The sequence below is a fragment of the Andrena cerasifolii genome, chromosome 3 (assembly GCF_050908995.1).
Source record: "Andrena cerasifolii isolate SP2316 chromosome 3, iyAndCera1_principal, whole genome shotgun sequence".
NCBI lineage: Eukaryota > Metazoa > Arthropoda > Insecta > Hymenoptera > Andrenidae > Andrena > Andrena cerasifolii.
In genome coordinates, this window is record NC_135120.1 from 1,992,317 (window position 1) to 2,016,520 (window position 24,204).

Here is a 24,204-nt window from a genome sequence, read left to right on the forward strand (position 1 = left end):
ACAATACCAAGAATATTATCTTTTCGAAATATTATGAAGAAGTTAAGATTTTTTTCAAAATACTTAATTCCCTTAAAAGATATTAATTCTAATAAACACGAATCAGTCACACTAATATCTCAGGCGAAGCCGTAACGGGGCATGCTAGTATTTTATATTTTAATTCATTATGCGGGATTTCCGCGGGAACAGTAAACACCTGGATATTTCCTAATGTATTGGAGATATAAAATAAATTGTTTATATGAAATTGCATGGTTGGAGGGGGCAAATTTACTGGGGCAGACGATTTTTTTCTTGGATTATTATTTTACGAGATACGATGGTCAATTTTTTTTTAAACGGAACTCTTTTTTTAACAGATCACTTGATAGTGTGTTTCAAGATGAATTGAATATGGTATAATGTATACACTTTGTTTTAGCCGGTTTTGGAGATATGTTTTAAAATTTGCTAACGCCGTAAAGTTGTGGCAAAGTTGCGACAAAGTTGCGGTATAGTTGCGGCATAGTTGCAGTGCATTATTGCAACGCAACTATGCAGCAACTATACAGCAACAATTTTTTGTCCGCCCCGTGCAATGTTGCACGGCAACGTCGCAGCAATGTTACTTCGACATTGCGCTGCAACTATGCAACATTGCAAGCAAGTACAAGGTTATTAAAAATTGTCTCATTGTCAGCACATATTAAATACAAATCCATTTCAGTAAGGATATGTACACTGCATTAGAACAGTAGCAATATAAATTATTTTATATTAATAACTTATTTTTCCCTTTAGGGCCCAGGTTTTGTCCTGGTCTTCCCTAAACACAATCCTGCAAGAGGTAGTTGGGTGGGGGAGGGGGCACGTTTAGCAGCCCGTACCCAGCAGGGTATCGGTTAACACGTTGCGTCCGGCACCAAAAATAGTTGACTGTCCCAGATGCCGGAAATAGCTGGCCATACACGGAGAGGTTTCTCCGCGGTCTTCATCCATCGCGGACAAACCCGCGATCAAAGTCTGCGGTGGATCAAAACTGCAAATACCCACTAACATACAATGAAAGTTCACAGACAAATCACGTTGGATAAATCGGTCACAGATAAAACTGCGCGTTAATGGATGAAAACCGCTAGTTTATCCGTGGATTTCATCGAAACTGTGGACTTTCGTCTTGTTGAAAGTTTTCTCAGTTGTCATACAGACTTAAATGGGGTTGCACCAAACGAAATATGTTTTAACGAGGAAGGAAAATTACCATGCCAAGATACAATGATTAATGCTGGAAGAGCTTAGAGAATTTGTAAAAGAGATTATAAAATATATTACATTATAATACTGTTATCCTGCATTTGTTATTAAACTTATTATAGTTCAATTTTTACAGTTCATTTCACAGTTAATAATAATTTACTTGTGAATTGCTTTCTTCTTCTTCTCTTTCTTCTTGCAATTCATCAGTCTCGTTTATATCGAGTGGGTCTACATTTTGGCCTAAACAATCCAGTTTTTCGGAAAATTCTTCGCTTTCACTCCTCTGTACTGGCATTTCTAGACTCTTTGTAAATAGTAATAAATCGAAATACCATAACTGTGGTACGTAAATATCGTCGGTACCACTACCCGAGCGTTTGGAACTTTCGACTTTTTTGAGTTCCTTCCGGAAACAGCCCCTCAGGTTCTGTATTTTTTTTTTACAAATTGTGTGTCGGCTTCCGGATATGTAACTTTACAAAATGCAACCAGAGCGGTGTAACCTCTATCTTTTAAATTTTTATTTAAATAAACTTTTTTGTCCGTTGTTTTCCACAACGCAGGATGTTGTTCATAAATTTCTATAAGTTTTTAATGAATACTTTACTCATGAAACGTGTGTCGATATCGTTAGATGACATTTTAGTTTTTTTAGTTTCGACCTGTCGGTTTTATCTGCGGACAAAAACTGCACGTTAATGTTGAACAACTGTTTTGTCACGTGGTTGAAGTTTGTCACGAGAACTGTGACGGTAAATCGATCATAGACACGCACCACTAACATGCAGTTAAATCCGCAGACTTGAAACGCGACGGATGAAGACCGCGGGGAAACCTCCCCATGTGTGGATAATAGTAAGATTTTTCAGTTTTTTCAATTTCGACCTGTCGGTTTTATCTGCGGACAAAAACTGCACGTTAATGTTGAACAACTGTTTTGTTACGCGGTTGAAGTTTGTCACGAGAAGCGTGACGGTATAAATCGTTCATAGACATGCACCACTAACATGCATTTAAGTCCGCCGACTTGAAACGCGACGGAGAAAACCGCTGGGAAATCTCTCCGTGTAAGGTAAATGTACCAATAAGTAGCCGTTTAAGGAAACGGTGACAAAGTATAATGAATATTCTGTATAAAATTAACAATTTAAATGGAACTTTTTTTCATTAATAAAGATTTTGTTGTTTGTCATCAGTACTTACATAGTAAAAATTTATTTATTTCATATTTAACGTAAAATAAACAAGTACCAATAGATAGCCAACCTCTCGCGATTGGCCCAGTGTCCCAATTGTCATGTCCCAGTACCTAGCCATAGGTTTCGTACTCTGGGAAAAATGATTTTAAAAACTGATTCTTTGTCTTAAATGGAAAAATCTGTTAAGGAATATTAAGAAGTACAGAAATATAAAATTATTGTATAAATAAACATAATAAACAGTTTAGGAAATAAAAGTATACACATTATATTTATATCACAAGTAATAAAATTTTATTTTATATATACTATTGCAATTATATCTGTATAATTTATTAAATGTATACTTAATTATTGTTTTTTTATTATTTTCTTTTTTCGGCTATTAATTTTTTAATTTCATTGTTAAGTTTTTTCTTTTCCTCGGCAATAGCTTTTTTGGCTTCTTTTTCTTCATTTTTTTTCTTCTTTGCTTTATCTCTAAGTCTTTTTCTTTCTTGTATTTCCATTTGTTTTCTTAGTTTTTCCTCCTGAATTTTTGTGCGATGCATCTACCATTCTTCAGACGTTAATATCGTAGAGACCCTATTTGATTTTTTTGCTTTTTTATTTGGTATTGCATTAGGCCAAATCAAAGCTTTCTTAAAGGGCAATGGAACCCTTGGAACGTTTACATTTTTATTGCACTTAACAGCAGAAACTGTGCAGATATTATTATCAAAATCTATATAATTCAAATGAGTATTAAATCACTATTTTTTTTTTACCTCCTGCTGTATCAGTTTCAATCATACTAGATTTGTCAAAACTAAGATTTTCTTCAGATATACAAACTTTGTTTTAAATTTCATATACACTGTTATATATATATATAAAACAGTTTTTATATTAGTTTACAAACTTTGGAGTAACTCCACCTGATTTATATCTTTAAAAAGATCTATATTAGAGTCTACTGACAAGTTTCAAATCTCACCTTCGACTAACTTACAAGCTTCAATGTCTATTATATGTGAAACTTGATTATTCTGTACATTATTTACATTATTTTCTAGTAAGATAACTATTTGCAAATTGTTAATATCTAAATCACCATCAAGTGTTGTGTAACGTACCGCTACCTACCGCCATATTTTTTTTCATTAATATTTCATATTAATCATGGTTTTGTAATATTAGTACTAGCGAACGCGCAACGCACGCGCATTACCGCCCCATTTCAAACGACGAACTCAGTGCCGCGAACGAACCAAACGCGCTTGCGTAGATCGCGCGTTCAACCGGACGCCGAATAACTCAAGTGTAGTGCGCGACCGGCGGGAACCGGATGCTAATTCTAATTGGTGCGCGAGTTCGCGAAGCAAGTGATTGGCGAGATCAAAGTCTCGCCAAATCGTATAAATACAGGCGCGCCAGCAGCCTAAAAGCAGACTTGGTTTTGCCAACGAACCAAACAGTAGCCGCTCAGTTTATCTTAATCCGACGTCCTAATACCTCCTTCAATTCCGAGGTCGCTTTAATTAGCCCGCTCACCTTCAATTCCGAGGTCGCTTTAATTATCCCCCTCACCTTCAATTCCGAGGTCGCTTTAATTAGCCCCCTCACCTTCAAATCCGAGGTCGCTTTAATTAGCCCCCTCAGCTTCCATACTCCAAAGCGTGGGCCAGCTGATAGGCACCAGAAAGCCAGTATGAAATCGGGAGAAGGAATCCTCTCGAATACCCTATTCAAACGACCTAGCATCATTCCTTGTATTACTTTTATATTACCGACTTAGCGTCGAGACTCTTGTTCAATTAGCGATCTAGCATCGTACTATTTAACTAATTAACCATTATATACCGAAATCGTCTAAAAACGAATCTTTGCGTTCAGTCCTACTGACCAAAGGGCCAAATTCTATTTCTTATCGACTAAGCGTAATTTTTCGTTACTTTAATACCGATCGAAGCATGTAAATCTATTTCTTATCGATCAAGCGTAATTTTGTTACTTTAATACCAACCGAAGCATCTAAATCTATTTCTTATCGACCAAGCGTAATTTTTCGTTACTTTAATACTGACCGATACATCATTACGCAATTCTCAATTGCTCGATCAATTTATAATCAAATTCCCACGACACCGTGTCGTAATATATGTTCAGTTCCGACCAAGCATCAAACCCATTATTTTGAATAAATTACTTTTGTTATTTTATGGTAAAGATGGACTCTCGTTACTTGAAATTCATTTCTTTATCTCACGCCACCCGAACCAATCCCACAATTCTACGAGTAACCGTTCTATTCGTGGAATCTCCTGTGACAAACGGCACGACCCGTTCTATACTCGTTTCATCCTAAGAAAAATCCCGTTCGCGCAGGGATGATTCTGAGGAGGCGCTGGTTGGTCCGACCCCCCACTTAACCGCCTACGATTTTCTCCGCCTTACCGTCTGTTACCTCTTTGTCAACCGTTCCGCTCGCGACGCCTTCATATACACGGTGGCACTATTATTTCCGAATACGCACGGTAACCGCCTACGTTTTATAAAAATTGTTTTGTTGTTGTTTTGATTGAACTTTGGTTTATTTCAGAGACTATAACTGTTATAACTTAAATTTTAAAAGTTATGTCATAAAAGTTAATATTCATTAAATGATTATGGTTATGAATAACCATTATCAATTATGGATATCGTTTTTAGTTGCAAACAACCATTATTGTCAACGGAAATATTTTTTGGTCACTAATAACCATTATTGTCAACACAATTTGTTTTTGTTTTTGGTTACGAATAACCATTATTGTCAACACAATTGGTTTTTTGTTTTTGGTTACGAATAACCATTATCGCTGACCAGATTTTTTTGGTAACGTTATAACCAATATCGATTGGGTTTTTTTGTGTTAACGGTAAACAAAACCGATGCTGTGAGTTTTATTTTTGTTACATTCGACCATTAACCCTTCAGCGACGGCACCGAATTTAACAATTTCTCTTTTGGATCAAATCATTCAAGATCTTTAGTCTGGGATAAGGATTTCGGTAGTTTCAAGAAAGAAATGATTTTTTTTTTAACGTGGGGAAATCTTCAAAAGTCACCCCGTTGCCTTCCAGCGTCGGGGTAGTGTGAGATTTCTACTCGCTAAAACCCCACAGCCTCCTTCACGCTTTGGGAGGGGTCTTCCAGAAAGTCTATAACAAAATCATTCATGAAATATTGTATTAAACACCACAAGTAACCGCGATATGCAATAATAAAATAAGACTCGAAATATATATGTAAATTTATATAAATATAATAGATAACTTAACTATATTTAAATATATTCGGGTCATTCTTCTCCCGAATCCGTTCCAGAGTCTCCCTGAGGATTACCCATAATATTCGCATCGTGTAGATCGTCAATTATTTCGTCGAGCTCACCGAATTTTTGTTCCACGCTTTCGGTGTGCCTCACAAAATTCTGCCAATTTTGGGCAGACACACGTTCGACGCCCTCGACGAATAATTCCTTTACACGGTCGAATCTGTACGAAGTATTTTTTACTTTTATGTACCTCTTGACCATTGCCCATGCCAATTCAATAGGGTTTAACTCGCAGTGGTATGGCGGTAGTCTCAATACTATTCTTCCGTTTGTTTTGGCCAGCTCATCTATCACATATCGGTCAAATTGGGGCTTGATTTGCCTGACCATGTCTATCATCGTGGCCTTACCAGCAAATGGCGGTATTTCCTGCTGCTTTTGCCTCAGCTAATCTGCAATACGTGCCTTGGTCCAGCCCATTGTTGGGCAACGCTCGACCTTTACCGAGTGATAAGAAGCGTTATCCATCACGATAACGCAGTTCTCTTTTAATAATGGCAGAATACGTTGGAACCATTCCAAGAACGTATCTCCATTCATCTCGTCATGATAGTCTGCTGTGTTCTTTTTTGATTCGAAGCACAGCAGACCACCAGGCACAAACCCGTCCACAGACCCAATGTGGACGACGATAAGTCGTTTTCCTTTGCCGGTGGGTGCTGGTATGCCCGCCGACAAACCGCGTTCCTGTGCGTCCCTGCTTGAACGAATCGATTTGTCCACCCACTGTTTATTTGGACAATCGCCTGCATTGGCCAAAATGGCCGAAAGCCGGTTTCGTCCAGGAAGTATATGTGGCATCCTTCTGCCCTGTACTGCGCCATTCTTCGCAAATAGGTTTACCGCCAAAGCACAATGTATTCTTTGTCAATAAGGCCACTATTTCTCTGTTTGCTGCAGAATGAAAATTCCAAATCCTGGAGGATTTTATAAAGTGTGGTTTTTGTGAAGTTGCCCTAGTTAGGGTCGGCGTTCACCGCTAAAACAATGTTTTTTCAAAATCGGGATTTCCCGCCTGAACCAAAATTCGTGTACTTTTCCCCGAATTCGATTTTTTTCGTCTTCAGACAGTTTTTGGATGGCTTTTAATTTTTTCCGATTCATATTTGGAGAGGTTACACTGCCGGTATTTCGGTATTCAGCAACGCTTTTTGCTACTGTGGGCCGGCCTATCCCCGTTTGCTTGGACAGCGTCGCCACAATCTCCGTATATTTGGCGGAGGGATCCTTCGCCACCAGTTCTTTTTATAGATTTATTATGATAGTTCTCTGTCCGCAACGGACATACTAGAAAAACCAAATTTACAACGGTAACAAACTGTGATAGATTGAAATTGTAATGTGTACGTAAGATTTTACATTTTCTGAGAAACTAAAATACGGGGCAATACGGGGTAACACTGGCAGTTAATTAATATGTATTAAAGAAGGAAGAGGACAAAAATTTTGCATTTTCACACTTGAAGTGCAACCACAACAGATAAAATATTATAATAAGATACTTGAAGCAAATGTAAAAATGTTAATTTTTACGAGCAAATATTACGGCTTTTAAAAAAATATATAAGAATTTATGTTTTCGGCCTTCAGATAATTTGCGGTGGGTATGTGAGAAATTCAATTTTCTAAGTCACTATTGTTTTTACGATAAATTCACACATATATTTCGAAAGTAGATAAACTAAGCTCTTTAAATAGTTATTGCCCAAACCCTTTTTCACTACGTTGTTGCTAAATTAAAGCTGGGACGTTTGGTACTCCAGAATTTACAATATGCCTCAACAAAGAATTTACAATGCGCCCAACCTCAAAATCATATTTTTCACGAGTAACGTATGTCACGCAAATATACATACATATAAGGACTACTACATTACGGGCGAAACTAACACCTGTTACGTTCGTTAATCGCTATCTTCACTATGCAGTCTACTCAAAATTTTGACAGCTTACAGTCAGGTTATAACCTGACGAGTATTAAATAAGATAAGGTGTCAAAATTTGAGATGCCACGTGTTTTTACAAATGTGTATCGTTGTACCATTGAATTGCAACCAAAATGCAGTCTCAAACACGAGGTAAGTTAGTAAATTTTTATTTATCTATGTCGGGGCGTTTGGTCGCAGGGGTGGAGCGTTTTACCTGACGACTGTGTTACACAACGCCCAACGTAAGGTTCAGGAAACTGATTATTTACAGTTATTTCCAGTTATGTTTTTTTTTCACATTTTCGGTGTAGTTGTAAAGAGAAATGAACACTTAATGTGTTTAGACAAAAAGTTTAAAGAATTATCAAAAAATATTGGTTTTATAGATGTTTCTTGAAATGTGGGACGTAATGTATAGTTTTACCCTATATTTTCGTGAAACAATTAAAACAATTAATGAATGAAAATTAAGTTACCTTTCCTGAAGGATTTTTCCTCTCTGGCGAAGTGGGAGGGCCAGGCTGTTGCTGGTACTGCTCCATTTTTCGCAGCCACGCACAATACACACAACACTTAGATAAACTGAACACAATCTGTACAATTGCACTGCGAATGCTTGGATAGCTTGACTACACGATCTTATCGCGTTGCCTGTTCTGTTCAAACTAATGATTACCTGCATTTTCACAAATTAGTCGGTCAAGACTTGAAAACGATGTCCTAAAGAGTGCAATTAAATCATAAAATGTTTCGGCCACCCGTCCGTCGCTTACTCGCCTGCGACCGGGAAGTACAATAGGAATAAAGTCATAAAGCTGATAGTTCCAGAAACCATAGTGTGGGTAAATCCTGGTGACACGACTCGGCAGGAGACCTGGCTATGTATTTCAAATGAAGCACATTAAAATATTGAAAAATTCAATATTCAAGATATTGTATGGACCCCGCTTTCTGCATATACCGCTGACTTCCATACGTCGTATGGACCCTAATTCTTCATAGGGTAAAACTATACATTACGCCCCACATTTCAAGAAACATCTATAAAACCAATATTTTTTGATAATTCTTTAAACTTTTTGTCTAAACACATTAAGTGTTCATTTCTCTTTACAACTACGCCGAAACTGTGAAAAAAAAACATAACTGAAAATAACTGTAAATAATCAGTTTCCTGAACCTTACGTTGGGCGTATTGTAACACAGTCGTCAGGTAAAACGCTCCACCTATGCGACCAAACGCCCCGACATAGATAAATAAAAATTTACTAACTTACCTCGTGTTTGAGACTGCATTTTGGTTGCAATTCAATGGTACAACGATACACATTTGTAAAAACACGTGGCATCTCAAATTTTGACACCTTATCTTATTTAATACTCGTCTTGTTATAACCTGACTGTAAGCTGTCAAAATTTGGAGTAGACCAGCGTGCGGACCAATTATGCTCAACAATGAAGGGAGAAAAACACCGACAGGGGGTTGTGGCACGGCCGTCTTAGAGACGGCCGTGGTTGTGGTAATGGTGCGTGAACTGAAGCCAGCGTATTTTATACATTTTGACACTTGTAGTGCATTTACAGAAGATGCAATGTCATGATAGGATACTTAACCCTTAACTGGTATCCTGGGGTCAGTCATGACCCCAAGCACGCAAGGTTCGCTGCAAAATACTTGGTTGTCTAAGTTTGTAAACTGAATTTCTAATTAATTTGATCATAATAGTTTAACTTTCTACGTATCTATTATTTTATACATTACCTACGAACAAAATAGGTATTCATAGAGGTTGATCTAATGTCGACTTTACAAATTTCTGTATCCTTTTTTATTTGGGGTCTGCCACGACCCCAAGATAACAGTTACGTTTGAAAAAACAGTATACCAGTTAAGGGTTAAGGCAAATGTAAAAATGTTCATTTTTATATTACATAGCAAAATGTTCCAAAAACATGCCAATGTTCGCCCAGTTTACGGTAATAGTCATAAAATTAGTTATTTCATAATTAATTGAAAATTTTAACAGTTTTATTCGATCTCTGTCAGTAGGACACTTCTTTTTTTTAAACGGACTCCATAAAATCAAATACAACTCATGTAATTTTGATTATTTTTACTTCAAAAAAATAATTTACATACTTTAAATATCAATAAATATGTGTGCAAAAAACTTGTACAAAAATCTTATCGTTCCTTTGAATATTAATCCTAAAAGAGACATAATAAATGGCATTCTAAATAGACTATTTAGAACACCTCCTAAACTGATGTTATATCTATTCGGAACCAAAGAATTACCGGGTAGATACACTGCACTCCTGCAGTATTGACATTGACATCGGTCATGTCACGCCCTCGGAGGGGCAGGGAAGTCGGCAGGTAAAGTGCTGCGAGCAATAGCCTGCGTCGGGCCCGTAGGCGGTAGTGGGGGCTGCGCAGAACGGCCACAAAACGGTCGGGGCATAGGATTTTTCTTAGGATGAAACGAGTATAGAACGTTACAGTTGTAGAAACACCAGGCACAGAATCAACAATTTCTTCAGTTTTTTGCATTCTAGAGTCATCTTCACTCGATTGATTATTACTAATATTTTGTCCTATATTAAGTAAATACAAATAACTAATTTACCTTACATATAGTTGTTAATGTTTGAAAGAAGTTTCCAACAAACTACGAAAATTTGTTTTCTTTAAATATCTTATAATAATACTTGCAAAGCAAATGTTTTCTAATATTTAATATTTAATATTTAATATTTAATATTTAATATTTAATATTTAATATTTAATATTTAATATTATTTATATTATCTATAACTCTATACTGTATTTAATATTATGAAACAGTTTCATATATCAAATGTAATAGATAAGTAATCTATTTAATAACTAAACCAGAAAGTCTCTTCGTCTTCTGCCAATATTGGAATAGTCCTTTATTATCACTGTTGGAAAGCTCCCAGGTTCCACTCAAGACAGCATTTTGAAAATCTTCTAAAACATCTGCATCGATTATATTTTCTAAAAACTGAAGATGTTTCGTAGCTTCCTCTTGATCGTTGTTTGCATTGCCTGATAAATTTTCAATTTCAAATGTATTTTCTGCAGATGTTTTACTTTTTTTGTTTAGGATATTAAAATCCACAGCATTTGCATTGAAGGGTGAAAGTCCGCACGTTTTAAACCCATTTATAATTGTTGGGATATTAGGTTTTTGGAAAAAACGTGTTCGCCTCGTGTTCGGTAAAAAAAGATATCACCTTTTGCAGATAATAAAAGTATATATATATATATATATATATATATATATATATATATATATATACAGGGTGTCCCACTAAGGAGTGGACAGCGCGATATCTCTTAAAGTATTGTCGATAAAAATATAAAAAAAATAAGGAATTGCATGGTTCGAGGGGGCCCATTTATTAGCGCGAACGAATTTTGTTTTCGATTATTATTTTAAAAGATACGATGGTCAAGTTCGGTTTTTCAAATGGAACTATTTTTTTTGAACACCTGAGTTGATAGTGCGTTCCAAGACAAATTCAATAAGCTTTAATGTATACACTTTATTTCCACTGGTTTTTAAGATATTGCGCTTGCAAAATTACTGATTTTCACTGCAAGAAAACCCTCTGGAATAGGAAGGACCGGGGTCGGTCTTACTGGCGCTACGGGTGGCATTGCCTGTTGAAACTGATACCTACCTGCCAAAGGTCTACGACAGGGTTCGCAGGCCCAAAAGCTGGAGAATTCTTTTCCGTCAGAAATGCTACTTAGGTAGGTACATCTGCGGTATCGAGAAGCGCATCGTTACTTTTATTTCGCACTTGCTTCTACGCTCGGATGGCCGGTTCTTTTGGGAGGGATGCAAGTTGGATTGGTTAGGTTAGGAGGAGTGAAAGTTGCTAGACTAAATTTCAACCATAGGGAGTAGAGCTGTACGAGTACTTGAATATTCGGGTAGCTTGAAATCCGAACCAATCCGGGACTCGGTTTCCAAGCCGAGCCGGGTACCCGAAAGAACCGAGCGGCTCGGATAGAACCAAGTACTTGAATTTTTTTCAAGCGGCCCGAAAGAAACCGGGCGGATTGGATGGAACCGAGCGGATTGAATTTTTCCAAGCGGCCCGAAAGAAACCGGGCGGATTGGATGGAACCGAGCGGATTGAATTTTTCCAAGCGGCCCGAAAGAAACCGGGCGGCTTGGAAAGTAAGCGGGCGGGCCCTAAGAAACCGGGTGGCTTGGAAAGAAACGAACGGTCCGAATGAAGGTCGAGCGGACCGTTCGTTTCTTTCCAAGCCACCCGGTTTCTTAGGGCCCGCCCGCTTACTTTCCAAGCCGCCCGGTTTCTTTCGGGCCGCTTGGAAAAATTCAATCCGCTCGGTTCCATCCAATCCGCCCGGTTTCTTTCGGGCCGCTTGAAAAAAATTCAAGTACTTGGTTCTGTCCGAGCCGCTCGGTTCTTTCGGGTACCCGGCTCGGCTCGGTTTTTCAAGCCGAGCCAGGCTCGGCTTGCTTTTTCCGGGTACTTGATCAGCTCTAATAGGGAGCAGATTGTATCAGAACCAATCCAACTTGCATCCCTCCCAAAAGAACCGGCCATCCGAGCGTAGAAGCAAGTGCGGAATAAAAGTAACGATGCGCTTCTCGACATCGCAGATGTACCTACCTAAGTAGCATTTCTGACGGAAAAGAATTGTCCAGCCTTTGGGCCTGCCATTTCTGGCGTAGACCTTTGGCAGGTAAGTATCCATTTCAACAGGCAGTGCCACCCGTGGCGCCAGTAAGACCGCCCCCGGTTTTTGCCATTCCAGAGAGGGGTTTCTTGCAGTGAAAATCAGTAAATTTGCAAGCGCAATATCTTAAAAACCAGTGGAAATAAAGTGTATACATTAAAGCTTATTGAATTTGTCTTGGAACGCACTATCAACTCAGGTCTTCAAAAAAAATAGTTCCATTTGAAAAACCGAACTTGACCATCGTATCTTTTAAAATAATAATCGAAAACAAAATTCGTTCGCGCTAATAAATGGGCCCCCTCGAACCATGCAATTCCCTATTTTTTTTTATATTTTTATCGACAATACTTTAAGAGATATCGCGCTGTCCACTCCTTAGTGGGACACCCTGTATATATATATTTGCGCACAAAATTAAATCAGCAGTGGTCCTACTGGTATAAGTACAACTGTATTGTCTGTTTGATCACTCAGGTATTTCAGGATTTTAAGCTTTAACATTTGCTCACAATGTTTCTTACTTTTACTTTCTACACTCATTCGGTTCACCAACGGAAGTGAAGTCACGTTCGCGTTTTCGCCGGGCCGGTGCCCTTGTTCTGGAACATTCCCGCGACCCGCAGCGCACTCTGTTTTTAACGCGCGAAGTCTGAAATTGTTCAGCGATGCTGTCGCTTCCAACAATAATTATTTGAAGTAGATTATTTATTGAATCCACAGATTTTTTTAGTAATGGAGCAAAATTTTTTCTTCTCATTCTCTGTCCCGCATTCTCAACTCTCCACTCACCAACAATACTTTTCCATTTGGCTTTTAATGGATGGAATACTGCTACATCCAATGGTGGGAGTACGTGGGTCGCATTTGGGTAAAGGGCAATCAATTCTATCTGTTTTGCTTTACAAAACTGAGATAAATCTAAAGTTAAGTGTGATACATGGCCATCTAAGAATAGGACTACTGGAAATTGAATGTTCTGTTTTGTTACATGGGCCCTTCAGGTCCATCCCGTGCTTGCTGTCCACGCGTCGCTTTTGTTTCGCAAGGGCGATCCAGCGGAATCGCCTCGCGTGTAGCAATCGAGTGGTGCTGAGCCCGTGGCAACAGCGATGGGGACAGCGACCGCGCTCGGCCCAATTCCCCAATTATTTCTCAATAATCAGGGAATTGGTGAAGCAAGCGACAGCTGCCGACGGGGCAGTTTCCCCCATTCGTAGGGATCGTTCGAGGTTCGGCCCGCGATCGGGAGCCGCAAAAAGATGATTATTATTCGAGTGCTCGAGTCAGGAAGTCGCGACGGACCAGAGGACCGTCTAGATACCGCGACCACGTCTCCACGCAGCTTCCGCGAAGCGCGATCGGCCGATAGTAATTCTTAAGAAGGGTAACTCCGTCCGACACACAGGAAACGGCATAGTCGGGAGAGCCCTTGCGCGTCAATCGAGACCGACGTAGGACCGCGTAGAAGTACGTTAGAGACAGTGCGGTACGACGGGCTCTAGGCCACCGACATCCGAGAAGCACAGCGAGCGACCACGACCTACCCGTGGGTCAGCGACACTGCGAGCGACCGAAACACGAGACGGCAAGCGTGCCGCGCGACACCCGAGCGACACAGCGAGCGACAGCTGAGACGAAGCGCTGTCTCGAGGTAGGATAATCTTATTTATGTAACAATATATTTATTCTTATCGTTTCTCCCTTATATCCCCTGTACTTTATTCTTTCAACCCCTTGTCACCTTCCATATTCCCGGTAAGTATAGTCAAGGTGGGCCTTAGCCCTTCGATAGAGCAAGAACCCGGTAAATCATTCCAACCGCTCGGGGTGATTTACAGGAAGTCCTATATCGGGACGTAACAAACTGGTGTCAGAAGTGGGATATGATTCTTCTAATCATCCCCTTTTAGAAGAAAAGATCGCGCCGTCGCGTATAACCGCGGCCAGTCGCAATCTTATCTGCTCGTAACTTGACTACGCTTCCTATTACTCAAAGCCTTTTTGCCGAGCATTGTATAACAATGCCAGGTGGTTTGCTTAGATCCCCGTCGGATCAGCCCTCTAATGTACGAACCTCAGGTGGAATATCTTCCGTTCTTCCTCCTCCTCCCACACCGCCTTCGGGCAATGGGCTATCTTTCGGCTCGCGGACTAACGACCTAGAGACGTCTAGAATGGACGTATGGCAAGCCCGAGCCGACGAGGAGAGAGTGTATCGGGAGCTCGACCACGTTCTCCGTTTCGACCCCGACCTAGTAACTTTGGAGGACTTCGCTGCCTCGATACAGCGTGCTGTAAAACGTGTACCGCCCGGCCAGGAAGACAGATTCCTGGACGGCCTCATATTTAAATTAGACGAACCAATCAGATTCTATGTCGAGGGGAAAGGTTGTGGGAGCGTATCCGAGCTACTCACCCTCCTCAGGGCCCGATATTCCCCATGCCGTGGTTATGAGGAGCTCCGATTGGAACTTGAGCGTATAAGCATGTTTCCGCGAGAACGTATCATAGATTTTATCCACCGCGTGTGCCGTCTGCACCGTCAGGTGACCTTAAGAGCGAAAGAACTGGTAGGAACAAATAACGAAAAGACCCTGAGGGATGTCGAGCGATTGGCTCGTTCCTCTTTTATTGCTGGACTTCCCCAACGGATTTCGGCTAGGGTAGCACTACTAAATCCGGAAACGTTGGACGACGCATTTGATTTGGCGCTTCACACACAAAGGCGAGAATTAGAGAGGGTCGGCCTTCCGCGAGAAGACGTGTACGGGCACGCTCGGAGCGCGCGCCCGCCGACCCCATACGACCCCCAGCGGCAATGGACCGAATGGAGACAGCCGATCGAGGAGGTCCCGTACGAAGAGCCTCACTCTTCGTACTCCGCTTACAGCTCCCCTCGCTATCGAGAAGAATATTGGCGCGACGAGTACAGCCGCGAGCCGTATTATCGCGATCCGACACCGCCGCGCCGGCAACGGCCCTGCTGACGAGGCAAGGCGAGCGTTTGCTGGACGTCAACCGCGGACAGTACGTCCCTCAGCGAAGATTAGCACGAGAGAGACCGCGATATGATAGACCGCCACGATCTCGAGAATTTGCAACGTACGAGCCTCGCGAATCCAGGGTACATGAATCCCGCGAGCCGAGAGTTTACGAACCGAGAGTTTACAGCCGACGGAGTCAGACCCAATCCCGAGAAGATCCGGGCCGTCTCTGCATTCCCCGTACCAAAAAGCAGGAAAAATTTAAAACAATTCTTGGGTCTCGTAAATTACTACCGTCGTTTCATCCCAGAAATGGCGAAACGTGCTAAACCACTCACGAATTTAACAAGCGTCAAAATTCCGTTCTTTTGGACTGAGAAACACCAAGAGAGTTTCGAAGATCTACGCCAGGCACTCTGTAAGGAGCCGGTTCTACGTTATCCGAATTACGATGAACCGTTTATTATTACAACCGACGCATCGGACGTAGCCGTCGGTGCGATTTTGAGTCAGGGAAAGATAGGCGAAGACCCGCCTATAGCGTACGCCTCACAGGTACTCACGCCGTGCCAGGAAAACTACTCAACAACTGAAAAGGAGTGCCTCGCGATAATTTACGCTGTAAAACAATTCCGCACGTACATTTATGGACGAAAATTCCTCTTGGTAACCGACCACCGGCCGCTTCAATGGTTATCCTCGGTAAAAGACCCGGTGTCGCGACTAGCCCGTTGGAAAATCACGCTCGCCGACTATCAATACGAGATCATTTATAAACCCGGCCGAGTAAACGCGAACGCCGACGCGTTATCGCGGAACCCGGTTTCGCACGCGTTCCCGACTACCTCAAAAGAAACTGCGCCGGAGAAAGAGCAGGAAGGCATAGGGACCCGTGTAGGCACGCGTCGTGAAGGCATGCCCAGACCGAATTATGAAGAACCACCGTCGTTCGACCTCCTAGAGGATTCCACGCTAGAAGGACACGAACCCGAACAGGAGCTGCAACCAACAGAGGGAGACAACGCAGCCAGCTCGGAGAGCCGGGCGAATTCCACCGTTCTGGATACAACAGAAGGTGTGACGGGAATGCCCGAGTTCCTGGATACGGGAAACAACGATCCAGAAGAAGGAGACGAGGACTCTGCCATATTAAGCGATAGCTCGCGCAAAGGCCCACTCACGCCAGACGAAATCACCATTTTACAGAGCTTTGATGAAGAGTATCCCTGCAAAGAAGATGGGACAGCAACGAATCACCACGAAAATGTCAGTCCTCAGAAGACGGAGGACCTACGATCAGGCCCAAAGAAGCGGGTGTCATGGGGAATACCTCTGCACGCAGAAGTCTTGGACATCCCGCAGTCGACCATGATTGGACCTGAGGACGAGACGTGGGAGGAGCAGAAAGATCCATCGCCACCCAGGCAAAAATCAGGCATAAGCCGGGGGCCTGATGCAACTAAGATGCCCGATTTAACGGAGTTCCAGGAAACAAGCTACAGGCCATTCGTCGTCCCGCCAAAACTTCCAACAACCTGGAGGGATTCGCCCAGACTCGGGAACAACACACCGGACGCTTCGGAAGACGAAACGCAGCAAACGCAATGCGAAGTAAAAATCGTTAAAACCACGCTAGCGTCGACCCCGGACAATTATGCTCATTTTATATCTTCCGACAGAATACTAACTAGCCCCATTTGTAAAACTTTAAAAGCTATCGGACTTTTCGACGAGACTAAATTATTATCCGAGGAATTAATCAGGAACCGCGTAATAATCACCCACAACGAAGAAGGAAAAATTTTCAGCATTGTCGGAGCAAGGAGCTTCTATCATGAAATGGGAGAAGATGAGCTTACATCAGCATTAGCAGCGCTCAGGGACGCCATAGAGACCGAACGCGTCCGCACGCTCCGTATGGCAAGGTATGGCGAAACCTTACACCGTTTTGACGCCACGGCGCTCCAGAAATACTGCCAAGTGATTTTCAAACGTACACCCATCATGATTACGATCTGCACCGGCGAAATCCAATTACCACCAGAAGATAAACGGGAAGAAATCATCCGGCACTATCACGAAAGCCTTATAGGAGGGCACAAGGGTGTGACAAAAACGTACCGACGTATCCTCGGCTTATTTGACTGGCCGCGCTTACGTCGAGATGTAGAGGATTTCGTACGAAGTTGCCAGAGTTGCCAAGAACAAAAGCTCGTACGCATTAAAACACGAAAACCGATGTTAATCACCGATACGCCCGCTAGGCCCTTTGATAAGGTAGCATTGGACACCGTAGGACCGCTTCCCCCTACACCAAGCGGAAACCGTCACGTATTGACAATGCAATGCCAACTATCAAAATTCTGTATGGCCGTCCCTTTACCGGACATACCAGCCGTTACTGTGGCCGACGCCTTATCGCGTTACTTTATCGCAATTTTCGGCGCACCGCGCGCAATACTCACGGATCGCGGGACAAGTTTCATCAATAACGTAATACAGGGAATAGCTCAAACGTTTAAAATCAAACACGTAACCACATCGGGATACCGACCACAGACCAACGGTTCCCTCGAAAGAAGCCACATAGTCCTAACTGAGTATCTGAAACATTACCTGGAAAGATACGAGGATTGGGACTTGCTACTTCCGTTTGCTATGTACTCGTATAACACCTCGGTACACGAGGCCACGAAATTCACCCCATACGAAGTGGTTTTCGGACAATTAGCTCAAGATCCGTTTACGCCTATGTCCCGTGAGGAATTGCTAACATACCCGGGATACGTACAAAATCTAGTAGAGCGCTTAGACGAAATCCGAACGACCACGCGATCAAATTTGGACACCAGCAAATCGCGTTCAAAAAATATTTATGACCGAAAAAGTAATCAGGTCATCTTTGCGGCAAACGACCTCGTTTACGTACTAAAGGAGCCCCGGCTCCACAAATTTGATCCGCATTACATCGGCCCCTTCAAAATAAAAGCAATTACCGATCAAAACAACGCGGTACTAATCTCAGATAAGGGCCAACAAATCATAAAACATTTCGATAAATTGAAACATGCTTATATTAAAGATAAACCACCTTGACGCCAATGAAGCGCATATAGTGTGGTTTAAGCTTACAACGGACCGGAGGAAGGAGTCGTATTACCGACTTCCATAACCACGGTCCCACATTCCAAAACTTTATTTACCCCCCCCCCCCCCATCCTCTTTATCTCACTTGTTTTTCGTATTTGCAGTAGTCAACTACGTAAAAACAATAGAATTCCCCCGCGAATTTGACATTTTCGGAAAACCTTCGTACAACGGTGACAATGGACGGACGTGGGCTGTTTTTGTTTGCGTCCCTGTGGACGATCGTTAATAGTAACATCATCGACGGAGACTACAGGATATCGCAATTGACCCACAACCCGGGCTTGTACTACGAAAGGATCAGACCCCTCCGAGTATTCCATACCCAATGGAGGCTGGTTACTGGCATAGGAGTCGCGGAAGTACTAGCTTCGAGACCGCAGCTTCAACCCCAGATAGACCGGATGAAGGCAATATGTAATACAAATAATTGGACGCCTTGCCCGGCCGACGCCCTTAACGCGGCCTTGCAACGAAAACTCCTCGACAGTAAACGCTACGAGGAACTGCTACTCAGCATTCTGGGAAAATCACCGCTCCGCCGCACCAGGCGATCGGTACCGTTGGGATTCATCGGATCGCTGAGTAAGGCCCTTTTCGGAACTTTATATAGCGACGACGCCCAATATTACAATAAGGAAATAGATAAACTGTACAAGGATCAAAACCACTTAGCCGAACTGTTAGGAAACCAAACACACATTGTAAAATCCGAATTCCAGGATATACACAACACACTAAAAGCTGTAACGGGTTCCGTGCAAAACATGGGCGATAGAATTAAGGAAATAACGGCGGGTACATTACAATTAGACGAACGAGAAACAAAAGTAGAATTACAATCAGCCTTTTCGACATGGACATTTTTGATGACCAGGCTCGTGGACGAGTACGTGACCGCGCTCATCATAATTGCGGACGCGCTTACGTTCGCGAAACTCGGTATCTTACATCCGGCCGTATTGTCTCCCAGTCAGCTTGTGCAAACTTGCGAACGAATTCGCGAAACCACGCCATACGAATTCCCGCTGACTCCAGAAGAATTAAATTCCGAACAATTACAAGGGGTGACCAAATTAAACGTAGCCTACATACAGGGACGAATCATCTTGTCACTCCATCAAAGACACCCAGGCCCTGCAGATCCAATGCAACAAGCACGCGGCCGGATATGAAATGCTCCGGGGAGCAGGAATATTACAACTGAAGAGAGATTGTCAGGCTAAGATCGGCACCGATCAGGTCTGGGCATCCGGAGTTGACACCGAGACATTGACAACCGTTTACAAACCATCCATCGACATAGACATCTCAGGGATCCTGCCAACGCTCACGGAACACCACGTAAAAATCTTGTCCGACCATCAAGGAAAGGAGCCCCAGGGGACCCTTCACGACGCCCATGCGATAGCAAACGCAGTCGCCCTGGAAGACATCGAAAGACAAGCAAGGGAGCTGGCCACCCATCATCGTACCGAAAACCTAACAACTTATGTTACCTATGGACTGCCCGGACTGGGAGGAATTTTCATCGTTCTCCTTATTGTCTGGATTGGATACCGTTTTTTGAAGGCACGCCGCACACAACATCGCAAGCCCTCAAGGACCAAGACAAAAGTGGATATAGAGATGGTACCATCCCGTCCCCCTCCGCAAATAATTTCAAGACCCCGTCCTCTTGCTATTACATCCTTTCCTCCAGACCTACCCGTTATACCGCCCACGAGGACAAATGAAAAAACTCAGGTAGAACAAGCGAGAAAGTTCGCGGGCTCCGAGCCATACTTCGAAATATTCTAGACCGTAGCTGCTGACCGTAGCAATAAACCCCACGCGATACCTGTAGAATCAATCCTCGCGATGCGCTCTGCTGCAAAAATTAGGTAGTAGGGACAATAGCATATAAGACATCAATCAAGCGAGCGAGATACAGTCGTTAGAAAATCCTTATAACAACGAGAAAATGGAGTATCCCACCTTTAACGATTCAAAGCACGTCCGCGCATCCCTGGCCGAGGCCGTCCTCCCGCGCCGCCTCCAAGGACCCTTCGGACGGAGGCTATGCGTGCGTCCGGAGACGACGTGCACGGGGGAGGACGGACGCGTCTGGGCGTTAAAAACCCAGACACTGTGCGGGGTATGCGCGTGGACGAACCCTCCGGAAAATTTCGAAGATTACCGCAAGCTAGCGGTGCACTGGTTGGCAAGTGAGACCAGGGCCGTCGCACTAACCAGGTGCACCCAGTGCCGGAGGCGCCATCTAAAATGGTCTGTGCCCGGAAATTGCACCGGTTGTATCCGGGCAATTGTGGAAGCAGAACCGCGATTTCTCCCGGCCTTCCCGATTCTGGAGGCACCAAGGCCGTTGGAGCCTCGCAAACCCCGGGATGTGCCCTGGGTGATCCCCGCCGGAGCGGAATAAAGGAGCACCTCTCGCTTTAGGTAATTACCCATCACACTGTAATCACTTAAAAGTGACGCGATCGGATTGTAATTGTTTCGGTTTTTCATTTCCATTCGCAGCAGAGCAACTTCACCCAAAGGCCACAGCTGAGAGACTTAGGCCCCAATCAGATTTTCGATTATTAATCACCTTTATTGCTATTAGTTTTTCCCCTTTTTTCTACCATTATTTATGTAACAATATATGGGTTTTTCGTTGCTTAATTATGATTCATTCATTAGTTTCTCCTTGCGTCCCCTAGTTTTAAGTGCGTTATCTATAGCATTAAGACGCGAAGAAAAACGTACGCGACGACAGCTACGCACGGGTTGACGACGAAACAGTCTCACGAGGTCGTTTCGTGTCTAAGTGGGGAGGTGTTACATGGGCCCTTCAGGTCCATCCCGTGCTTGCTGTCCACGCATCGCTTTTGTTTCGCAAGGGCGATCCAGCGGAATCGCCTCGCGTGTAGCAATCGAGTGGTGCTGAGCCCGTGGCAACAGCGATGGGGACAGCGACCGCGCTCGGCCCAATTCCCCAATTATTTCTCAATAATCAGGGAATTGGTGAAGCAAGCGACAGCTGCCGACGGGGCAGTTTCCCCCATTCGTAGGGATCGTTCGAGGTTCGGCCCGCGATCGGGAGCCGCAAAAAGATGATTATTATTCGAGTGCTCGAGTTAGGAAGTCGCGACGGACCAGAGGACCGTCTAGATACCGCGACCACGTCTCCACGCAGATTCCGCGAAGCGCGATCGGCCGATAGTAATTCGTAAGAAGGGTAACTCCGTCCGACACACAGGAAACGGCATAGTCGGGAGAGCCCTTGCGCGTCAATCGAGACCGACGTAGGACCGCGTAGAAGTACGTTAGAGACAGTGCGGTACGACGGGCTCTAGGCCACCGACATCCGAGAAGCACAGCGAGCGACCACGACCTACCCGTGGGTCAGCGACACTGCGAGCGACCGAAACACGAGACGGCAAGCGTGCCGCGCGACACCCGAGCGACACAGCGAGCGACAGCTGAGACGAAGCGCTGTCTCGAGGTAGGATAATCTTATTTATGTAACAATATATTTATTCTTATCGTTTCTCCCTTATATCCCCTGTACTTTATTCTTTCAACCCCTTGTCACCTTCCATATTCCCGGTAAGTATAGTCAAGGTGGGCCTTAGCCCTTCGATAGAGCAAGAACCCGGTAAATCATTCCAACCGCTCGGGGTGATTTACAGGAAGTCCTATATCGGGACGTAACAGTTTCACTAGCCATGGATAAAACTGGGTTGTTATGTAGCCATAAAAACTTTCACCAGTCATCCAACCTCGTTCTGTACTTCCAGCTATCCATCCTCGTGGTAAACTGCTCGTCACACTGAATGGTATTCTCTCATACCAGAATAATCTCATTGGTGGTAACAGAACTCCGTTACCACTTACAGTGAACAAAACAGTTAAACTTTCCTTTTCATCCCCATTTACTACTTTATACACAGCCTTGGATCCTCTACGTGCTAAAACTTTGTCAGCCTTTGGTACCAAAAAGAAGGCGCTTTCATCAAGATTAAAAATTCTTGATGGATCAATATTTAATAACCCAAACTTTTCCAAATGTTGTTGTACTTCTAGAAACCACTGCCTTAAAACTTCTTCTGTTGCTGATGCTCTGCTTGCACTTAAATTTTGGGCAACTCTCTGAGTGATTTTTGGGTGTCTTCTACAGAAATTTTCAAACCAGTGCCTTCCTGGCTTATTGTCTTTAAAAGGAGTTTGCCTTTTTAGTTCATTTACTAACTTTTGAACACACTGAAGCAATTGACATTTCATAACTGGAAAACCCCTTTCACTACAATATAAAATCCAGTGTACCAGAATATTTTCCTGTTCAGAAGTTAAATAAGTGGCTGGGCCTTTAGCACCTTCAATTGGGATCCTGGATTTGATGTTTCGCGTATAAAGTACTTCTAGGTACGTTGAACATTGCAGCAGCCGTTCTGCTGTCCATCTGACATCAGGCACTGCACCTCAGGCTCTGCACATCAGAACGCAGCCAAATGTGGACACAGACTGCTGCAGTTCTGACGTCAGATTCTGCGCTCCCGTGCCAGACCCTGCTCCCAATCTGATGTCAGATTGGAGACAGATGGTTATCAGGGTATATGACTCAAAAACAACCAACAAATTCATAAAACTGTATATGTACATAAACTTTAATAAAACATCTAGAAAAATAATATTTATATCATGATTTATAATCAAAATACTTACCAGCTTTATTCCGAATATCGCGTCAGAAATTCACACTTTTTTCGTAATTTGTCTCGTACGACGTCGATTATGGTGGATTAGCACTTGCAACTCATTTCACCCGAGTTATGCAACACGTGGTTAGTTACTGGGCTAACAAGATTTGATTGCACCAATAAATAGCCATGTAAATATTTAAATAAAAAATGTTTTTTATATCCAAATATTTACTTTCTATTTGTTACAAATATTTTCAAGATTCTAAAACCCTTTTATCTATCTAAAAAACTATTATTCTATAATAATTATGCTCTTAACAAGAAGCACGCTTTTCTTAGCCATATCATAACGAATGTCTGAAAACGCGTCATATCTCTGGCCTGGAGACTTTAAAATGATATTTCTAAATATCTAAACAAAAAAGCAAGATGAGATAACCTCAGATATCAAATCGAACAATTAAATAATGTAAATTATACCATACATGCATTTTATCTTACGCGTATAGTTTAATATTATTAATATTTCAGCAGATGGCTAGGTATTGGTACATGGCTCGTTATTGGTACATTTACCTTATGGCCAGCTATTGGTATGCACATAATTGCCCAAAATAATACACGTGGAAATCGCAAAAAGTGGATAAAGAATTATTTAATTCAAAATAGATTTTTGTATAAAGTGCACCCTTTTATGCTACTTTCGACATTTAATAACATTTTAACCAAAAATAATTTGTTTTTGTTAGAAAAAAGGCATGACGCGACGTACACGTCACCCGGCATACGATAGGGGTTTAATTTGACAGACCCGTATTTCATTTTAATTTCGGCTTGCCATTTAATATATGGCTATAAATTCTGATGTTAATAAAGGTTTTGGGAAGAACAAAAAAAAATTTATATTAAAATT

At 42.5% G+C, this 24,204-nt stretch overlaps 2 protein-coding genes across 3 annotated transcripts in view; one reads left to right on the forward strand and one right to left on the reverse strand.

Moving 5' to 3' along the window:
* The window catches only part of LOC143367024 (GDP-D-glucose phosphorylase 1), a 505,990-nt gene that overhangs the window by 295,270 nt on the left and 186,516 nt on the right, over positions 1-24,204 (forward strand). The gene's annotated exons all lie outside the window — the stretch shown is intronic.
* Positions 10,532-23,050, reverse strand: LOC143367200 (uncharacterized). Its single transcript, XM_076808825.1, is given in 4 exon segments — positions 10,532-10,959; positions 13,000-13,448; positions 22,279-22,989; positions 22,991-23,050. Coding segments are annotated over 4 exon segments (1,575 nt in total). The 3' UTR covers positions 10,532-10,604.